The sequence below is a fragment of the Chrysochloris asiatica genome, unplaced genomic scaffold (assembly GCF_000296735.1).
Source record: "Chrysochloris asiatica unplaced genomic scaffold, ChrAsi1.0 scaffold00053, whole genome shotgun sequence".
NCBI lineage: Eukaryota > Metazoa > Chordata > Mammalia > Afrosoricida > Chrysochloridae > Chrysochloris > Chrysochloris asiatica.
This window is the reverse complement of record NW_006408571.1, coordinates 13,473,138-13,494,529: the sequence shown is the minus strand read 5'-3', so window position 1 is coordinate 13,494,529 and position 21,392 is coordinate 13,473,138. Positions and strand designations below refer to the sequence as shown.

The following is a 21,392-nucleotide window of genomic DNA, read 5'->3' as shown; positions in this document are numbered from 1 at the left end:
GGCCCAACAATTCATTCTTCGAGGTGTTTCATTATGTTTAAGACATTTTTATTGCTTTGCACCTTGTGTCTTTGAGCTAGTTCTTAAACTGACTGGTAGGAAATGGGAATAGCATTAGAAAGGCCCAGAAATAAAAAATCGAGCATGAACAACAATGAAAGTTACATTGGGTGAATGAAGGGGAAGAATGAGCAAAGAGGCCAGAAATGTAGGTCAGATTAAGGAATGCCTACCTAAGGAAGGGGGAGAAAGGAGGAAACATAATGGAGGTTTCCCTCCCCACTAAACATGACCAACAGAAGCAATTGTGGACTTGACTTCTTACTGATGGCAAGATCTACTAATCCCTATCCTGAGAGTGATTTTACAGAAGCGTCTATCAGTCTCCAATTTGGAAATAAATCAGGTGTCTATACGAAGACCAGGGGTCCTGATGTGGCACTATAGGATAGTCACTTTACTGCTTACTGCAAGGTTGGCAGTTCAAACCCACCAGCTGCTCCTTGGAAATGCTATCCAGGGTTGCTGAGTTGGAATCGACTAGATGGCATATAACACATGCAGCTCAAAGAGCCGTGAGGGTACAATGGTTAAACACTCAGATGTTAAGTGAAAGTTAGGCGGTTAGAACCCATCAGCTACTCTAGGGAGAACATAGATTTCAAACCAAGAAAACTAAGGGAAACTAACAAAAGAATCACAAGGTCACTAATGAGTCAGAATTAACATGACAACACACAACCTAAGCAGATCTCTTAAATAAGGTATTATTTAACTATCATTGAAGATGTGTCCGGTACTGTGGATAATGTGCTGATTTATGCCTGACTGAGTGGAGGCTCCTGGACTGTAGGTTGGTACAATCCCATAGAGCTTTCCTGGACGAGGGAACTATGCTACCCACCATGTGGTTATTGTGTGTGTAATGTGACTACAGCTAGCAATGTAATTTTTTTCTATTAAATTTAAGCAGTCACACATGCTAGTGTCCACTATATTAGACAGCACACATCAAGAGTGATTGGATTAACCACAAGCGAATGTCCATCCTAACTCAGGTTTACTGACTGAATTCAAAGGCGTGAAAGTCCTATTAAGTCTACATTTTCCAGATAGACCACTGTTGAAACGAATTATCTAACATGCTACGCTAAGGGACAAGAGCCCTACATGAGTCCATCTGGGAGAAAATGCCTAGGTTGGTGAAGGAATTCCATAACTGTATCTTAAAGAAGCAACAAGGGATTTATTTTTAGCCACGGAACCCCCATTCTCAAATGAAAATTTCCACAGAATCCTACTGAAGAAAATAGAAAGTTGGAGTTGTTTTAGTTCAAGGCAGGGCTGTGAGCCCAATGGCTGAGGTCTAGAGTTAAGATATTGCAAATGTAAAAGGAGGAACCTCCCTTCAAACTGCACAACACCTTGAGGTCAATAAAGAACTTAAGGGTTATTGTTTGAACAGAAATTTATTCTTAGAATAATGCACAAAAGCACACATGAGGCTACTGTTGGGAGGATTCCTTCCCTTCTTCCTCTTCCTCCCTCCTCCTCTCTGAATGCCAGGGAGAACACAGTTGAAGGAAACATGCAATCACAAACAATGATCAACTCTAAAGACAAAAGGTTTGGTCCAAAAGAACTCAACATAATTAATCCAATTACTGTGAAGAGCTTCACTGAGTAGGATTAAGATATTGCAGATGTAGTGTTTCCACAGGGCGGCTCTTCAGTGCACCAGAGGGGCCTGCTTGAGGGAGATAAGGACTGAGCGCATGCGGGAGACGTCTTTGGCCTGCTTGCTGGACTTGGGGTTAAAGTCACACAGCCGGACCACTCGTTCCCACTCTGTGCCGGGGGAAGATTCATCAATGTCATTTACAAAGGCTTCTTCTGCGGCCCTGGAAGCAACAACAGAGTCTGTTGGTTTCATGCAGCACCCCTGTGAGCTCCCCGCTGCCTTGTTACAAAAGAGACTGCCTCTCCATGCCTGCCTTAATGGCATTTTGGTCTTTCAAAAGGTTAATACCCCGGCCAGCCCAGGTCAGGTTCGGGGGCAGACACATGGCCAACTCTCCTAGGCACAAGTGTGCCTGGATTGCTGGGTAAAATGTTGGAATACAGGTGTTTGGTTCAGGGCTCACTCTCTGTCTCTGCCCGTAGAGTGGTTACAAAATCAAGCCTTAGTCAATTCTGCACTTGTATTAAGAATAAAGCAGCAGGCTGACCAAGAACTTGAAGAGTAGTTTATACTAGGCTGTACTGAGTTTCAAGTAAATTTAGAGACTTCTAAAAAGACTAGTGAATTCTTTCCTTAGGCTGGAGAGAAACAGGGCAGATCAAAAGGAATTCAAGACAAAGCTCCCATGCTAGCAGGCACTAGAGACACGAAAGCCATTCTGGAAGAGGTTTGTTACGACATCCTTCAGTTCAGCCAAAAGTTTGCCACTTTCCCTCCAGCCAGGTACCTCGGACCACTCAAGAGTACACTCTGGCAGGAGAGCCAACGTAGTTGCTTTGTGGCAGGGTGCTGCTCCAACATTCTTTCACATCAACGTCAGCCTACCCCCAGTTGAAAACTGACTAGTGGGAGCTACAGCCCCGAAGGACAGTGATAAGAGGGAAGACACACTATAGTCATCTACTCCAAACAAGCATCACGGGCAAAGCAGAAGCAATGGAGATGACTGGTCTGTGGGGAGGGAAGGGTGGCACTATCACAGGGATGGCTGTGGCACACACCGCTGAAGCCCAGAGCATACAACACTGCGACTTCATGGCACACACAGGGGCAGGGAGAAAGGTTTACTTAACTGTTCTAGGCTGTAGCAAGGATGGTTTATGTTTGTGCTTAAAGGTGAAGAGAAGAAAAGAAACAAGGAGAGAAACTTTAGGTCAGATATAGAAAATGAGAATGAGCTCAATGCAGATGGTCAGTAAGCTAGACATGCCCTTGCCACTCCATCTATGCTTGGGAACGTGCAGCTGGCTTTGCTGGGCCACCCCACTGCCCAGCAAACCCAGACTCGACCTTTCCAGTCTCCATTTCTACTCCAGAGAAAATGCAAAAATCAATCAAACACCACCTGTAACTCCAGCATTTCACAAGGCTCATTGCAAGTGTGTCCTGGGGCCCGGGAGACGCAGCTGTCTGCTAAGAGAAGACCATCTCCTGGTCACAGGCACTAAGAGGCCTCATAGACCTCAGTCCATCCCCCTCCTCCCCCCCCGCCGCAGGTTCCTCTCCTCCTCCATGTACCTCACATAAAAGCTGGCTGTAATTTTTAAGGATAGAACAGAGAGAACAAGACTTGTTTTCAAGTCTTTAGCATACTGCTTTGGTACCAGGAATACTTTAAAAAACAAAACAAAAACTCATACTATGAATATGCCATTTTCTTGGGTGGGGGCAGTAGGGAGAGCCACAATGGGCAACGTCTGTCAGCTCCATCATGACCTCAGAGCGGGGGACCCCTTTCTGTTTGGGTGGGGAGCAGAGCATCTGAAGTTGACCACCAATTTCCCATATATAAATAAGCCTGCAGAAAATCAAATTACGGGTACCTATCAGAGACACCTCCCTCTGCCCAGGGGTCTTCCACCCCAAGGGAGGCAACCAGCCCGTTATTTGTTTTTCTATGGAACCAAGCTCTGGAACGCACGTGCTGCTGCCGCTGCCTGCTCTAAGTTTCCTTGGATTTTTCACCTTTTCCCAGGTAGGAAGACTTCTCTTTCCTACCTAGGGGTAGGGAGACAGGGCACTGGTAGCAGCAATAGCAAGAAGTGTCTACCCATCCCAACCGGTTCCCAGAACAGATCACGAAGGACTCTCATCTTGAAAGGGAGTTAGCATTCTTTCCTCCAAATCCCTGATTATGAAAACAGTGATCAAAGGTGAAAGAAGTCATCATTCTGCAAGACCTGTCCCATCAATGGACCAGCTCCCCAGCTTATCAGCTCTTAGCAATTCCCAGGGCCAGTTTGAAATCATTTTAAAGCAAAGCAAGTTGTGACATAAAGGAGCATTAACTCTAAACAAAAAGTAAAAAAGAAAAGAAAAAGAACCAGTTTGGCAACATACACATAACCAATCACGTCAGCGAAGGGTTGTTTGTAGAAAGCTTCATCTGCCACCCTAGACAGCAAGAAGTCCAAAAGGCAGGCAAGCAGGCAGGAAAAAAGAGAGAACATTGAGAAGCAGAAATGTCTAAAATCCACACTAGAGGAGCAACTCCCAGGGGTGCCATCCTCACCCCAGCGAGGCCTCCCAAGACCGGAGACTTACACCAGGCCAAGGCTTTCCAGTTGACCACCCTGCGCGGGAATCTCCCAAGTGCACATCGCCCCTCCATCCCTTCTGGGTGGTTTACCCCAGTAACACGAACATTTATGAGGGGCTTAAGAAAGTTTGTGGAAAAATGGAATTAGAAGATAGTGGAATTCTTCCACAAACTTTTTGAAGCCCCTTCACATTCAGCACCCAATTATGCACATGACTTTGTTTCTGTTCTCACCCCTAACAACCTTATGACACCATGCATTCTCACCTGCATTGTACAAAGGAGGCAAAGGAGTCGCTCAGTCACCCAGCAGTGGCACTGGCAAGCACAACCCGGGCTGCCTAGCTCCACGTCCTATATACCAAGGTTTCTTCTCAAGGAGTGTGAGCTCAGGCAACCATGCCACCTGCCCGCCAGCCTCAGTGATGATGATGGGCGTGTGTGCTGCCAATACTAGATGTGACAGTCCTCTTTACTCTGGAATACCCACTACTGCTTCCCCACACTGCCGCGGCAGGAAGCATTTGCAGCATCCTGGGAACACATACAGCCACTTCAAAATCCCTATTGTAGTGAGAAAAAGAGCTCGAGGCAACTGGTATGGTCGATGTGTGTACCCTTGAGTAAGACTGTCTGCTGGAGAGGCTAGGCAGTTTCTGAGTACTTCCAAGCCAGATGTGATTGACCCTGAGAGGTACAGCCCAGAGGCTGAACATCATCCCTGCTGAAAGCAAGAAGGGGATCAAAATGTCTGGGCTCTGGATCAGAAGGAATTTACACTTTAGGGACAGCTGGCCTTATCCCTGTGCAGTCCCAGGCCAAATCCCTGGATTCAGCCAGCTAAGCCTTGTTCACTGTGGCTGGGCTCAGAGTGTGACCCTATCCTTTGCCAAGAAGATTTGGGGTGGGGGAGTAGAATACACCAGCCCACTCCTTACTCTAGTGCATATATTACTAGAAGGGATGCGCTAGTCATCTGAATTTATTTGTAAGCACCCCTGCCCCCCCTTTCTTCTTTCCCATTTGGTTTAAATCTAGGAGGTGTTTTGTGGAATTTAAAGAAAGCACAAGGAGCAGTCTGGTTGTAACTCCAATGACTCAGCAGGAAAACAGAGAGTTGTTTGTGGGCACAGTGAGTGGGAGGAAAAGAAAAGGCAGGCCAGCGTGTAAACCCATAATCCTTTCAGTTGACACAAAAGGCTAAACCTAATTGATTTCAACTTGAGCTTGCTCCTGGTTAGAAGAGAATGAAGGCTTAATGACTCCTGTCAAGGCATCAGTAGCACAAAAGCTTGACTGTCAGAGGTTTCTTGCTCCTTTGCAGCTAGACCCAAGACTAAAGAGTCTGTCAGTGACAAGCACAGCCTGCCAAGGTGACAGGCTAAGAACAAAAAGAGAAAATTATATACACCACACAGGCAACCCCTCCACCTGCTTGTTCTTCACCAGAAGACACACAGGTTCAAAGCAGCAGTCTTCAGGCGGGACAGGATGGGACAGAGGGAAGCATAGCAAGTTCAGGAAGCCTAAACCCTATGGCAATCTTCCACTACAAATCCAAACTGGGCATGAGAAAAAATGTTCACCATCACTGAGAATCACAGCCTCTCTAAACTTTTACGAGCTTTGCAAGCGCTGTAAAGTCTCAGTCTAAAAGCCACCTGTAATACAGGAAAATGTTTCCGTTAGTTTGGGAAGGAACATGCTCTGGAGTTACTCTTAATGAGTAAACATATCAAGTGTAGAATCCAGTCACATATCTTGTGACAAATGACTCCTATGAACTTTTTCCATGGGCTGTCAATAATTTATGGTTCTTAGGCAGTGACATTCGCCCCCAATTGGAGCAAAGGAGGAAGATGTAGTCTGAGACCTGACCCAATACACAAGAGATTCTGGAGGGCAAGGACCAGGGCTGCCAGCTAGTCACTCACAAGGCCCAGTACAGATGTGTTCCGAGTGCTGTGCTGACTGACAGGGGGCTCTGGGAGGCAGGAGAGGCTATACATTCACAAATATAGGCCTTTGCTACTTCTCAGTCTCCACTGTCAAAGTTATCTGTTTTTCTGCCTTATATTTGTGGGTCCTTAAAGATCTAGCTAAGGAACTCTGATAGCGTAGTGGTTACGAATCGGGCTGTGAATCTCAAGGTCAGCAGTTTGAAACTACCAGCTGTTCCGTGGGAGACAGTTGAGGCTTATCTGCTCCCATAAAGATTTACAGCCTCGGAAACCTTGTATAGGGTCGCTATGAGTCGGAACCGACTCCACGGCACCTAACCACCACCACCACCAAAGATCTAGCTGCTGCAGGAGCCATAGAAATGAACACCCTAACTTACTTTCCTAAACATATTCACTAGTCACCTGTAGACAGGCAATGACAAAAGAGGAATCACAGTTATATGTAAACGGGCCTCATTCCTTTATACTCTAAAACTGTTTAAAGTTGAAACAGATAGGGAAGGGGAAGCAGTCAGCAATATCAAAATCTCCAGGAGAGGGTAAATTCCATGGAAAGAAATGCCCCAAAGTGATTCCAAATTGAGTTGCATCCCACCTCACTCAAGAATTATTAGAATAAAAAGTAAAAACCATCCTTCTGTCCTAGCGACAGTGGATTATATGCCACCAGCTTTATGTGTTCAGGGATATAACCCAGTGCTGCAAGGTTTCTGCAAAGCAGTGGTTTTTCATCTCGTTTCCACATTTTCAGTGAGCTGTGGGTCAAGTCCTATCCCACTCTGGAACTTGAGAAGTTCATTTACGAGACTAACCCAACCAACATCTTGCAAGTCCAAATAAAGAAATGTACCCGAAGCGCAGTGATTGCCACTGAGCCAGCTCAATGTTTGTGACACAGTAATGACTATAGAGGCCAGGGCAGGGTTTCCGACGGAGACCATTTTTACAGGAGCAGACTGCCAAATCTCTCTCCCATGAAGCAGCTAGTGAGTTTGAAGTTAGCAGCCAAGCACTTCTGCACCATGCCCCTAGATCTTCTCCAAAGCAAGGGAACAAACTCATACATCAATGCCTGGAGGGGACTAGTCAACCTTTGCGGCTGAGCTCCTAAAAAATAGGGGCAATTACTTTGTTTAAAGACAACCTGATTCTGTATACAGACAGGTATGCCTTTTTTTTTTTTTTTTACAGAAAAAACACAGTTCAGTAAAACAGACTTGCCTGGTGCTTGCAGATAGCACCCCCTCATCTTCCTTCCAGACTGAACTTGCATCTAGAGGAAAGGCATCTTGGTACAGGAGCCTGGACCAGTCAGCAAGCCTGACTGACCTGACCTAGAGAAGCCCCGGGCAGCTGATGCCACCAGAACACAGAGCTCACCGTAGTTGCCACACAACTGTCAATGGAACATGACACATGCGTTCCTATAGTGCACCCCCTAGAAAAAGGTGGCCAGGACAAGAGCTCCAACCTGGCAACTGAGGGGCATCAGGTAGAACTAAAGGATGACTAAAAGGAGAAGAGCTAAAGGACTGCTGGGTAAGAGTGTCTGTCATAACCACCCCACAACATGCTGACTGCAGTTAGCGCCTTCTTCCTGGTCAGACTCTAAAAGAGCTGCTAGAAACAAGGGCACCTAGGCCAAAACCCACTTCCCTGAGTGGGGTACAGGTACCTAAGGCTCTTTACCACCATGACTAAACGATTCACAGGCCAAGACAGGACTGCCTTTATATTGAAGTAAAGGGGAGACTAGTAAGAGAAAGACTCTGAAGCCAGCAGAGGAAAGGGCAATCTGTCTACACTGAAGTGAATGACATCTCTCTAAGCTCCTTGCAAGACAGACCGAAGTTGGGACACTGAAGACCACAGCTGCTGGTTGTTGTTGGTGCCAGGGTTGTGTTCACATGGCCTTAAGCCATAAGTAACCTTTTCTTTAGCTGTAAATCCTTATAGGTGAGGTGTAACTTAGGTTTCATTTTTAAGCAGACCTCACTACAATTGGGATGACCATAAAGGGCAGGTTGAATTGTGCTCACGACACCCAGAAAGACTTGCAACCCTTATTTCAAGTACTTTCTCCGAAACTTGGAAAACTATTTCACACTGAAGAAGGAAGCTGAGAACTTACACTGGATGCTGGAAAATGGAATTGACCAAATCTTGGAATACAAGCCACACTAAACAGCCCGCAAGACTGACCTGTTGTTTGCTTTTGTTTTCTGTAGCTGCTCGTCCTGCCTGGCATACCACTCTTCTAGCTCCTTGATTGCTTTTTCTTTCCACTCTGCTTCTTGCATCCGAGAATTGGCATCTTTGAAAGGAGGAAAATAAAGGCAATATAATAAGACAAAACACAAATTCAGGTTAGTTCATCAGTTTATTTTGGTCTTATTAAACTTAGGGTGTGCACTCATGTGTGTATGTTTGGGGGAGCAGTGCAAAGAGGAGATAAAATACTGTCTGTTTCCCCTGTTTGTACATCAATTCTTGTTTCAGGGGTCCTAATCGAATTTCAGTTTATCCCAGTCTGTCAACACCTTAGTCCCTAGTCATGCTTTGTATGTGTTTGTGTTGGCAAGAAAATACACAGACCTATCAACTTTTGAGGGGGGGGGAGGGGAAGAGATTCTTTTGGACATCAACTGGGGAAAAAGCAATTACGGATGATTGTTTAGTAATGCCATTATTAGTAGATGTTGTTGTTAAGTGCTGTCAAGTCAATTCCAACTCATACTGACCCTGTATAGGTTTTCCAAGGAGCAGCTGTTGGGTGTGAACCACCAATCTTGTGGTTAGCAGTCTAGTGCTTATCCTGCAGTGCCACACCAGGAGCCCACCTTTCAACTCTTCTCACAACACCAACACCAGTTCTGACAATGAATGCTTTTGAAAAACACAAGGTGGAATCCTAACTAAATACTGAAAAGCACTCCTATGATGAAGCCGTGAGCTATTTCAGTGGTAGAATATAAGCTATTAGAGCTGGAGAGGACCACAAACATTTGTTCAGACTGCAGTGTTTGTGTGTGCCAGAGCCAGGACAGAACTTAAACACACACACAGAAAAACACCGCCAATGGAGAGAAGTGCAGAGGGTGTGCATGTGGGATCACTAGCAGTTAACCAAAAGGCTCTAGTAATGAGGAAGCACATACCAGGTAGATTCACCAGATTGGACTGATTCTCATCATTTATCAAGAGTGCAGATTTTTCATGACAAACACGACACTAATCTCACCTATCCTTTTTCTGAAGACTTCAGGCAAAGATACAAGATTTTTTTAAATTTTAGGACTAACTATGGATTTTCCTGAGGCATTTAGCTGCAGAAACATACGTGAGCAGTAGAGAGTAAAATAAAGAAATATGGGTTATACCTACTAGTACGGCTGACATTTGAAGTTACATTGATACTTTAAAAATGTTACGGCGTCCTCTCTGGCAGGTGTTTATTATAGACATTTCATTTAATCTGTACAATAAGCCCAAGAATTTAAACTCTGGTCTCATTTCAGCAGTGAGAACAAATAAAGCTTAAAATACAAGTGAATTTCCTAAAGTAAAAGGCAGAGAAAGGATTCAAACCCAGTTCTGACTCTACGGCTCACACGGGAAGCAGACCTAGAGAGCGACAGGACAGAATGCGCTACAAGGGGATTACCAGATATCTGGACGGAGTTTTAAAAGTGCAGTGCAGTAGGAGCTCCACCTGTAATGAGCATCTCTGGAGAAGGAGACAAGAAAGCAGTGGTGGGGTCAAGTACCACTTGAAGGAAGAAATGAGCAGTCCTGGGGCATTTTTAGGGTCCTTGCAAGCAAAGTCTTATAGTTTATAGTATTAACCTGCAGAAGGCTGTTTTTTGACACAGCTAGAAACAGCTCAACAGCAGCTAGAAACCCCTCCCAAGTTGCAGGTTATAAATGGTTTATCTAACTTATCAGAAGAAAAACCATTTTACTCAGATTTTCCACTGATGAAAATTCATTTGCATTTAAGTAGCCACATGTGTGGTTGATACAGTAAACTTCTGATCTATGTCTGCCACAGCATTACATCATGTGGACTAGAGGATGCTCTGATGCAATGAGATGCTGTGGGGTAACCAGAACACAGGCAGGTCTCCTTAAAATGTCAGGTCTCCTTAGCAATAGTGGGGCAATTATGTCCAACTATTGTTTTTAGGCTGGAGAGTGTCTTCTTTCAGAATATTCTAATTCTCACTTAAAAATTTTTGTTATGCATTAAGGATAACAGGAATTTATCACTAATAAATAAAGTCATGGCCATCAGTACGTATTTTAGTTACCGCATAAAAAGCTCATTTAAATTGTCCTCTGATGCAGACTCACTAGCAATATGAATTTAGAATTCTTCAATGCTTAGTTGATGGGGCAAAGATTTAAGCCTCAAGGTAATCTCTTTCAGCAAGTGAAGGACGGTGAAGGGCAGGGACGGGGAATGAAACCCTTTAGAGGGGGCACTTGTCTGGCATCTCTTCTGGCTGTCCTCTCAGAGAAGTCTACTTGGGAAAATGCAGCCAGCGGCTATGTGGAAAGCCATGCATTACTTCAAAACTAGTTCAAGGAACCACTGCGTTCATGGACCAATTGAAAACTGAATTGGGATGGAAGGCCAAGGCATCCTGACTTAAGAAAACAACACTTAATGGAATATTCTCAAAGTGCCCAATTTGATGAATGAAAAAGAATTTCCAGACGTCAGAGTATACTCTCTTTGCAGAGAAAACAAACTTTGCTAAACTTTTGGGGAAAGAGAAAAGATAAAGTTGGGTTCTGTAACATAACAAATACCCCAGCAGTACTAACACCAGCTACATCTTGTCTCTTAAAGCCTAGGTTCATCTTTCTAAATGTACTATCTAACGCAGTATCACCTAGACACACGTGGCTATTTCCATTAAAATAAATACAATTTAAAATTCAAATGGCTAGTTGCACTAGCCACATTCTAAGTTTTCCACAACAGGGCTTCAAATGGCTCTGGTTCAACTCCCTGCTGAGAATTCCCCTTTCTACCCCAGACATACTGAATCACTCTGTATTTTAACAAGATCCCTGCATGATGCATACATAAGAATTACCTGGAGATCTTGTAAAACTAAAGAGTCTGGTTCAGTAAATCTGGGGTTGTTACTAAGTTCCATTGGGTCAGTTCCGACTCATAGTGATCCTGTATAGGGTTTCCCAGGAGTGGCGGTGGGTTTGAACCGCCAACCTTATGGTTCAAACTAACTTTGCAGCCCCAACCCATCATCCTGCAGTGCCACACCAGAATTTGGGATTTGTTATTGTTCTGTGCCTTGGAGTCGGTTTTGACTCATAGCAACCCTGTTCAGGGTTTCTGAGGCTGTAAAATCTTTACAGGAGCAGAAGAAAGTCCAGTTTGCAGTAGAGGGCTGAACTGGAACTAAAGATGATTTCTATCATCAAGAAATTTCTATGGGGTGCTTTGTGCTGAAAGCCACACAAATTGGACTAGAGAGGCAATAGATTTTGGCACTAAGAGTTGTGTAATCTGGGTTGAGCACTTCCTTATTTGTGGATTTTTGTTCCTCCATCTGAAAAATAAGGAGTCATTTCTTTCCTGTGGTTCTCTAGTACAGCTGACATTAAAAAAGAGTGAAATATTAGGCATGAAGTATATGATCGTTTCTTAATGTGGATTAGAAAATAAAATTTGTGTGTATAAAGCATACACATACATGGTTTACATAAAGATAACATAAAATGCTGATTATTGAAGCTAGGTGGTATACAACATTCATCTTAACTCTTCTTTCAACTGTTCTGTGTTTGAAATTTTAATTAAAAACTGAACAAAGACTACACCATTGGTTACATCCTCTCACTGCCGCCACACTTCTCTCCAAACCTGTCCATGTACAGACACCAAGTCTCTACTTACCTTGAGCCAACAGGTGACACTCCATGCACTGCTATCAAAGGCCAGGCTAGGGGCTACTGATCTCAGGCTTGGCCTACCTGGCTAGATGGCCGTGTACATTTAATGTGTTTAGGAAACAATGTGGAGGAAGAGAATGGGTAGGACTTTGAAGTAGGGTAGACTCCCAACTCTACCACTTCTTAGTTGTGTGATTAAAAACTTATTCTACCTATTAACCTTTACTTTGCTCACCCATAAAAGATGTAAAACATAATCTTACAGGCTGTCAGAGGAATAAACTACATTTCCTAATGCATGTCACATTTCTTTCTGACGTGTTACCTTAAAGTCAGCCTTCAAATGATAATGGACTCTGAAAGTCTCTTACCTGGACAGAATACCTTCATGTTTAAAATCCTCTCATAAATACCACTTTTGACTACCCTTGAGGTCAGTAACACTGATCCTACTTCACATGTGAAGAAACAGACTCTAAAAGGTCTGAGCAATCAAGTGTCCACACACAGTGATGGGCAAATCAAATCCACTGCTCATTAGTCAGAACCATTTTATTCTGTGTGACAAAAGGATGACTTTGAGGCTCTCTGCGATGCCCTGCAGGCTCAGAAAATGACCTGTGTTTTAAGCACCTCCATGTGGGTGGCCTTGCAACCTTTGGGTTGAGAAAGCTGTCTTCTCAAACAGCAGACAAGAATATTATCGTTAATTCAAATTTAAAAGGGATAAAAGTAGAGTTAAAGTTAACTATTCCACTGAAAACAGACACCCCAAAACAGAAAGGGATTTTTTACCAAGGGCTTCCAAGCGTTCCGTTTGCTCTTCTCTCCATTTACGAATACTTTCAGGCTCTGACTGCAATCGATCCACTTGTGAGATAGCTGCGTAATTGTCTGTCGGACCATTGCTCTCCTTAACACAAAACAAAATTGTGCTCTATCAGTACCTAAAACTCCTTTCTGAAGTGCACCTTATCCTTGTTAGAACCTCTGGTTATACTATAAAATGTTAAAGGAAGGTTGAAAATAGATTAAAATAAAAGTAACAACATTACTGCTGCCGCAAGGACCCCACAGGACAACTCCTAACAACCCCACAGGACACGGTAGAACTACCCCATAGGTTTCCGAGGTTGTTAATTGTAAGGAAGCAAACTGCCTCATCCCTTTCCCACGGAGCAGCTGGTGGATTTGAACCACTAATCTTTCAGCTAGCAGTCCAGTGCACCAAATTCTTCAATGCCATGAAGGAGGCAGAGGAGTTGCTACCCCCACCTCTCTATATACATGTATGAGCGCTAGAAATGCTCAGAGGTCGGGGGGCTTACCAGGGAAAGTGTTTCCAGTTTTTCCTCCTCTGACACAGAGATTAAGTGCTATCTTCAAAGTAACAAAAAGGTAACTACACAGCAGGTCGACATCAAGACTTCTAACTGCTATTATATTATGCAGAGAAAAGGTCCCTAATACACCTGATCAAAATATAGCAAATTTTAAGAAACAGAGTCCCAGAGAAAATCTATTATTACTGCAGTCACACTGAGGGACAGCCAAATAAGTCCCAAATAGATGGAGTTCTTTTTTGTAATGGGGAAGATCTGAAGCTAATAGACTGACTAACATTCAAACAGATGTCACTCTTGAGAGAATTATGTCACCTATTGAACTAGGGAATATCACCAAGTTAACCAATTAGATTATACCCAAAGATGGAAAAAGAATTACCTAAAGTACTAATCCATGGCACATAACAACAACAAAAGCACTAAAGGAAAGAAACATAATAAAAGTATTAATAACTAATTACTAGCGTTTTCCATGTGCCAGGCACATAAAGACTTTATCTCTCAAGCACCTTTCAAGTTAAGTTGTAGTCCCACTTCACAGCCAGGTCAAACTGAAGTGAAAGAGATGGCACATCCAAATTCACTACAGTAAATGATAAAGTCAGAATCTGAACTCCGGTCTGTCTCAGAACTTCTAAATTAGGGACTGAAAACTCTGGGTCAGCTCAGCTGCTCATGAAAATCCAATCTTCCTGGAGCCAGGCCTCTCTGTTTACATACTATGGCTGTGGCTGTTCTCACATTAGGGACTGTAGGGTCTGCAAAGTTTAAAAATATTTACTATCTGGCCCTTTACAGACAAAGTTTGCCCACCCTGACCTAAACCAATTAGGTTAATTTTAGCCCTTTAGCCAGTTAACTGGTTCAGGGGTGGCAGAAGCCCATGCACAAGCAAATCACCAGGCTATTCCTCCAGGTTATAATGATACTCACTGTATGATCAGAGGAAAATGCAGGACTTTTGTTTTGTTTGGTGCTTGAGGGGAAAAGAGGGAAAAGTCCCCATCTTGTTCTAGACTGTGTGATGTATACATGTGAGGCCTGGAACCTTTCACCATTTTGCTGCACTGAAAAAGGCCTCAGTGCAAAGCAGCCACACACAGTAGGCAGAGGGAGATGATTCTAGAGAAACTCAAGCGGAGTCCTGGTCCAAGCACACCTAGTCGCTCAGAGTTCTTTCAATGACAGAAACCACTAAAATCCTTTTATTGTTTATAAGCCAGTGCAAACTAGGCTGGTTAACAAAGCACTTAGTAATACAAGGAAAATGCTGGTGGCCATCACAAACACCCAGCCCTCACCCCTCAATACTATCTAAAAGGTTCAAATTCTGACCCACTATACACTATCTTTGGTTACCTTAGACATTTGATTTAATCTATGTGTCTAAGTTTACTAACGCATAAAATGGGAATAACAGTACATGTCCCTCACATGTGACAACTTATTAAGCTTAAACATGAATAGTGTTCCACACAGTGCCAGGCAGACAGTGTTCAAATGAGCCAGTATCACTATCATGAAGGGTTCTATCTTGAGAATAAAGCTGGTATTAGTGCTCTTCCTACTATCAATACCATTTCTCTTCAAACTCTGCACTTTGGTAGAGAGCATTCCAGCTACTAACACACTTAGGAACACGTTAAAGGGAAGGAGTGTCTTTCTAGGTCATTTAATTAGAACCACAAAAGGAAGACTCTTGATCACTATCAACATCATCAGAATACTCTGTACCTGGTAATATTCCCCGTTCATCACTCCATCAACAGCATCTGCAAGACATAAGAGTCAAGTCTGTTAATCAGGGTTCCTAACTAACTAAACCCAACCTGAACCGTTTCCCAAATCAATCCTAAATTCTATTGGATCTCTTGCTTCTCCAATTCCTTTCCCTTGGTTTTTGGATTTTTCCAAATTTGCTCTGATGTGGCACTGTAGGATAAGCACTGGACTGCTAAACGTAAGCTTGGCGGTTCAAATGCACCAGCCACTCATTGGAAATCCTGTCCTATCCAGAGTCGCTACATGTCGGAATACCTAACATATCTTCCATCACAGCCAGCTCCCTACAACATACGCTTTTTAGTAATGCATTATCTACAGCACTATATTCTCAATGTGTTCTGGTCTGAGAACACCAGCTACTTATTAAATGCTCCCAATATGCTAGTCTGTGCCAAACACCTTTATACACATTAAGTTTTAAATCCCACAAAACAATATGAGGTGGCTTCAGAAGTTTATGAAAAAATTTCATTTTTCCACAAACTTTTTGAAGCCCCCTCTTGTGTGCCCTGGAGTCCTGGTGTGGTGCCAGACTAAAATGACATTTGAACTGGAAGGCTGGTGGTTCAAGTTCACCAGCTGCTCCTTGGAAACCCTATACAGGGTTGCTATGGGTCAGAACCCAACTCAACGGCACTTAACAGCAACAACAAACCACCTCTTTAATACACCTGGAATTAATTTTGTGTAAGATGGGAAAGAGTGAGATAGTTTTAAGTCCTAGAACCTACAAATGTCTGGTCTGCCCAGGCCTACATTCTGGTTAATATGTTACAGCTAACATAATGACTATCCATATCCAGTTAATATATTCTAGCCCAGGGCCATTCCTATTAAGACAGACTTTGATCACTACTCTACAGAGAAAACTGAAGCAATCCCTATTCTATTCCTGTCTTAAATCACATGCTGCCTGCCTGTCTTTAGGTCCGGAAGACCCACTGCCATGTACTTTTAATGAGTTCTTTGTTATTGCAATGACATTCTATGAACCAACAACTGGCCCAAGGCAAAAGATATAGAAATATGCAGAAAGGATATCCAAGGCCAAGACTTATTAGGACAACTGACCTAAGCAACCTGAAACTCCAGAAGGAAACTTTCTAGGACATTTTAACTCAGGACTGAAAAAACTGCCAAAGTTTCCAAATGTGAAAGAAAGACACTTTGTTCCAAATCCACCTTCAACTTCCCATGTTTCTCAACCATTTGAAGTGAGGCAGATAGGTTTGGATCTGAGTTGAGCCATTTCTCAGCTTGTTATTTTATAAGCATTGCTTTACCTCCATGAGCATCTGATCTCATCTGAAACTCTGCTAACTCAAGGTCGGCAGGAGAAAGATGAAGCTTTCTGCTCCCCCCGTAAAGATTTACAGCCTCAGAAACCCTATGCAGGGTCACTATGAGTCAGAACCAACTCCATGGCATATCAGCGCTGTAGGATCAGCACTGGCCTGCTAATACAAGGTCAGCAGTTCAAACTCACCAGCTGTTCCTCAGAAACACTATACAGGGTAGCTATGAGTTGGAAGGAACTCAATGCACTTAACAACCACCACCACTTGGCTTGCAGGGGGTGATGCATGGATCTGAAAGTATATACAGAGTATCAGTCACAGATACTATTAATATCACATCCAAATAAAATCATGAAGATAATTCAAAAACAGTTGCAGCTATACATTCACAGCGAGATGCCAGAAATTCTAGTGAGATTCAGAAGAGGATGTAAAATGAGGCATATCACTGTTGATGTCAGAGAATATTATGTGTGTTTTCTTGACAATGTAAAGGCATTTGACTGTGTGGAACCTAACAAATTATGGGTAACATTGTGAATAACGGGAATTACAGAAAAGTTAATGTGCTTATGCAGAACCTGTGCACAGACCAAGAAGCAGTCCATTCAAACAGAACAAGGTATTACTGAATGGTTTAAAATGAGGGAAGACATGCTCCAGGGTTGTGTCTCTTCACCATACTTATTCAATCTGTATGCTGAGCAGATAATCTGAGAAGCTGGATTATATAAAGAAAAATATCAGGACATCAGGACTGGAAGCATCATTAACAACCTTCAATATGCAGATGACAAAACCTTGCCTACTGAAAGCTTGGTGGTGGCGGTAATGTGCCATGGAGTTGGTTCCAACTCATAGCGACCCTGAGCAGGGTTTCCGAGGCTGTAAATCTTTACGGGAGCAGAAAGCCTCATCTTTCTCCTGAGGAACAGATGGTAATTTTGAACTGCTAACCCTGAGGTTAGCAGCCCAATTTGTAACCACTACACTACCACAGCTCCTTAGAGGACTTAAAACACTTACTAATAAAGATCAAAAACTACAGCCTTCGGTATGGATTACACTTCAAAATTTAGAAAACAAGAACCCTCACACTGGGCAAATAAAGAACATCATGACAGAGAAAAAAATGAAGTTGTAAAAGATTTTATTTTACTTGAATCCACAATTAATGCCCATGGGAGCAGCAGTCAAGAACTTAAACAACGTATTACATTGGGCAAATCTGTTGTATGTGAACTCTTGAAAGGAAAAAAGGAAAAAATGGGCCAGAAACTAAGGGCCTAATTGCTGAACTCCTGTCAGTAGTTCCGTAATCACTTTCCTATTCTCCCTGCTCAGCCGGCAACAGTTTTAGACTGGTGTTGCCTTCTTGACCGTTTGGTTGCCCTCAATATTCTTCCCAAAGACACCTCACTCAGCTGAATACCTCTCTCACTTCTGAACTTCCCTTCTCTGGGTCTCCTGATAACTGAGGGAGGCACCCAAGGCCTAGGGCTAACTGCTCTGATTTGGCCTGCCTCCATCCTCATGGGCGTTTTACCCAAGGCTGAGATTAGTGTACATATCCTCCTCTCTCCACAACCACAGCTAAAGTGTTCCCTCCTAAAATCTCTTCATTTCCTCAGTACATCCCAAAGCTTGTGGCTCAAAATCCCTTTCTCCTCTACCTCCAAGGAATAAGAGTAACTGGAATTCACTGGATGCTTCCTATTTACCAGTGACTGGGTGTAAACACTCCACAGGTGCTCTCTATATAACAGTAACAAGCCTTCCTTTTGTGGAGAAAACTGAGGCAGGATGGTGGTTAAGAGTTCTGTAATTTGCCTGAGAAATATTCAAGCAGTCTACGTAACCGTAACCACTATACTGGAAAGTGCCTCTTTTAAAAAAAAAAAAGAAATTAAAGAAAGATAAAGTATCTATTTCTAATTCCCAAAGGAAGTGCTGACTACTGCACTATTTATTACCAACCTCAACCACACTGTCAGGAATCCGGCTTAATGCTTACTTCACTAAGAAAGCCCTTCCTAGGAACTAAGTCAGCAACCAACCCTTCCTTCCCTTTGCTGGAGGCTTGATGCTGAAAGAACCGAGACGTCTAACTCTACTCTCTTCACCTCCCCAAACTGCCCACTAGGTTCTGCCAGTTTTCTCCAGGACCACTGGACCATATACTTTCTACCCATTTCTTTGACAAGCATGTGAACACGTACTAAGTGCCAGACACCTGCTAGGTATTAGGGTTACAGCAGTAAACAACACTGTCCTTGAATCAGGAGAGTCTTCGAACCAGGTAGAGCATAATGTCTACTTCATGGGGTCCTGCTTCTCCCCAGGGCTGCCATAGCTACCTTTCGGAAATGAACAACTCTCACCCCATCACATGTCAGCTAAAATGACTACAAAAGAAGGTGGTACAGTCTAAGGATGGAAAGACTGCAGAGGATTTCCAAGGAGCACATGGGTTTGAACCACCAACCTTGTGGTTAGCATCCAGTGCTTATCCTACAGCTCTCCACACCAGGACTCCTAGGGTAGTAAAGATTAAGTTGTTGTGTTGCTAAGTGCCATTGGGTCAGTTCTGACTCATAGCCACCCTGTATAGGTTTTCCCAGAAGTGGCTGGTGAATTTGAACCACTGCGGTTCAAACCCACCTATTTGACCAGTGCATTATCCAGCAGCACCACACCAGGACTCCATGACAGTGAATGTTAAGTGTCCTTGAGTCAGTTCCGACTCATAGCAGCCCTGTATAGAGTTTCCGAGGTGGAGCTGGTGAGTTTGAAGCGCCAAGCTTGCAGTTTAAACCGACCCTGCAGTCCTGTTCATTATCCCACAGCAGGACACCAGTCCCTTCTATTTATACTCACCTCTACAATTCTAGGAGTCCTGATAGGCGCTGTAGGCTAATGTGCTGGACTACAAGGTTGGTAGGAACTGCAAGATTGACGATTTAAGCTCACCAACCGCATCTTGGAAACCCTATACAGAGTCACTATGAGTCGAAACCCATTAGATGCCCCTTAACAACTACAATTCTAAGTATCAACATACAGATAAAAGAATTCAAAAGTCAAACTGGCATTTTATGGCACCGCCCCCTCCCCCCTTTATTTTTTGGCTTGCTAGAGTTTGGCTGGGGGGAAGGGGCCACACTGCATTCTCTACTCACCTCTTCATGTCTCCCTAATTGGTCCAGGCTAGTCTTCGGTTCCTCTGAAACACCGGCTACCAAAGCCATTCCCAAGAGGAAAAAGAGCTTCAGAAGGCCCCGTTCTAATACAGCTCCGCAAATGCTAAACTCCTAACCCTCTTTGGTGTAAGTTTCTGCAGGATTTGCTTTCTTGACTTCCCGATTCACTCCTTCCCTCCCTATAGCTTCTGCTCTGTGCTTACATGCTGACATTGCATTGTTTTCTGTTTGCTTGCTTGTGTAAATTTAATATCTCAAAAACTCCTAGTAAATGGTTCTCTACTGGGGTCAGACTTGCCAGAAAGTCTGGCCAAAATGCGCCAATGCGGCAGTTTCAGAGGTGCTTAATGAAAACTTGCTCAACGGAACGGACCCGAGTATCTGCTTTCTGGCTCCGCCCGCGTCCTACTACAGCAGTCACGGAACGGGCAGTCTAACTGAGCCTGGGGTTCTGCATGACTGGGCCGGGGTCTCGCTTCCTCTTTTCACTCCTCCCCAGCCTCCCAGTTCAGCAAGAAACAGGAGTTACACAGAAGCGCTCGGACCCACTGCCCTGAATTTCCAGACAAGCCCTACCGCCCCAGCGCGCCCGCACTCTCACCCGGACCCCCCGGCGGCTCGCCATGCGGCTGGGGCCCAGGGGCACCGCCGTCCAGGATGGCGAAGGCCTCGTCGTTCTCGATGCCCGCAATCTCACTCTCTTGCTGCGCCAAGAAGGCCGCAGCCGGGTCTTCTTCGCCCGCCACTCCGTTCCCCAGCGCGGGGCCTCCTGGAGTGCCAGCGGGGGCGCCGAACGGATCCACTTCAGCCATGGCGGGCAGTTTAACGGCACGGTCTCTGACGTTGGAAGGCAAACCAACCGACCCACCGACACCTCGGAAGGAAGGAAGCAGCAGCTAGGATGGCAAGTCCGATCCGAGGACGAGCGGGAGGAGGGAGAAGGCGGAAGCGGAAACCCTACCCCTATATCCGGCTACTCTCGGGAGAGATACAGAGCCGTAGAGGAGCAACCAATGAGAAGGCAGAAATCGTTCACGAGCTACCCAATTAGAAGGAGGAGAGACGCCCCTCTCTCTAAGAAAACTCGTGATTTGGACAACGCGAAAGATGAGGGAAGTGAGCCCCGTGGTCTGAAGGGAGACGGAAGTGGTGCTTGACTTAAAGCCGCGTTGCCGCCCCGCCTTCAGGAGCCGGGATGACCATAGGCCGCCGCCACCTTTTGAAAGGAATTCTAGTCCTGAACCGGGAGGTGAGATGAAGTCAGGACGGTGATGATTGGCGGGCTACAGAAGAGGCAAGCCAGTTAAGTTTTCTGAGTCTGGGTTTCTTCTATTATAAAAGGGACAGGAGTCATTGTCTCCCTCCCAGTATTATAACCCACAGCCATCAAGTCGATTCACACTCAGAGCCCACCCCTGCATAGGGTTTCGATACTGTAAACACAGGAGCAGACAGCCTCATCTTTCTTCCGTGGAAGCGCTAGTGTGTTTGAACCGCCGATTTTGTGGTTAGCAGTGCAGTGCTTTTCATCGACACCAGCGCTCCTCCCAGGTTTATAGGGAACACTGAATCTGTTTATGATTATGAATTGACT

The 21,392-nt window shown here is 44.3% G+C and overlaps 1 protein-coding gene across 5 annotated transcripts; it reads right to left on the bottom strand.

Moving 5' to 3' along the window:
* Positions 1-1,455: 1,455 nt before the first annotated feature.
* On the bottom strand, positions 1,456-20,813 carry CLTA (clathrin, light chain A). 5 transcript variants are annotated; one of them, XM_006863096.1, is made up of 7 exons: positions 20,400-20,813; positions 15,250-15,287; positions 12,965-13,082; positions 8,447-8,558; positions 4,082-4,135; positions 2,815-2,850; positions 1,456-1,901 (listed from the first exon to the last, which is right to left on the bottom strand). In XM_006863096.1, exons 1-7 carry the CDS (start codon positions 20,608-20,610, stop codon positions 1,730-1,732), a joined length of 741 nt encoding a protein of 246 aa, XP_006863158.1. In that variant the 5' UTR covers positions 20,611-20,813; the 3' UTR covers positions 1,456-1,729. The 5 variants fall into 5 exon arrangements, with proteins under 5 accessions (XP_006863158.1, XP_006863160.1, XP_006863161.1 ...); XM_006863098.1 differs by lacking the exon at positions 4,082-4,135; XM_006863097.1 differs by lacking the exon at positions 2,815-2,850 and having other exon boundaries at positions 1,461-1,901.
* Positions 20,814-21,392: the final 579 nt, after the last annotated feature.

Coding starts and splice junctions, on each gene's coding strand:
- CLTA (XM_006863096.1), bottom strand. CDS start 20,610: ATGGCTGAAGTGGATCCGTTCGGCGCCCCCGCTGGCACTCCAGGAGGC. Junction 4,136..8,446: donor AAAACAAAAGCAAACAACAG/GTCAGTCTTGCG, acceptor CTTGCTGTCTAG/GGTGGCAGATGAAGCTTTCT. Junction 2,851..4,081: donor GCTGACGTGATTGGTTATGT/GTATGTTGCCAA, acceptor TTCACCTTTAAG/CACAAACATAAACCATCCTT.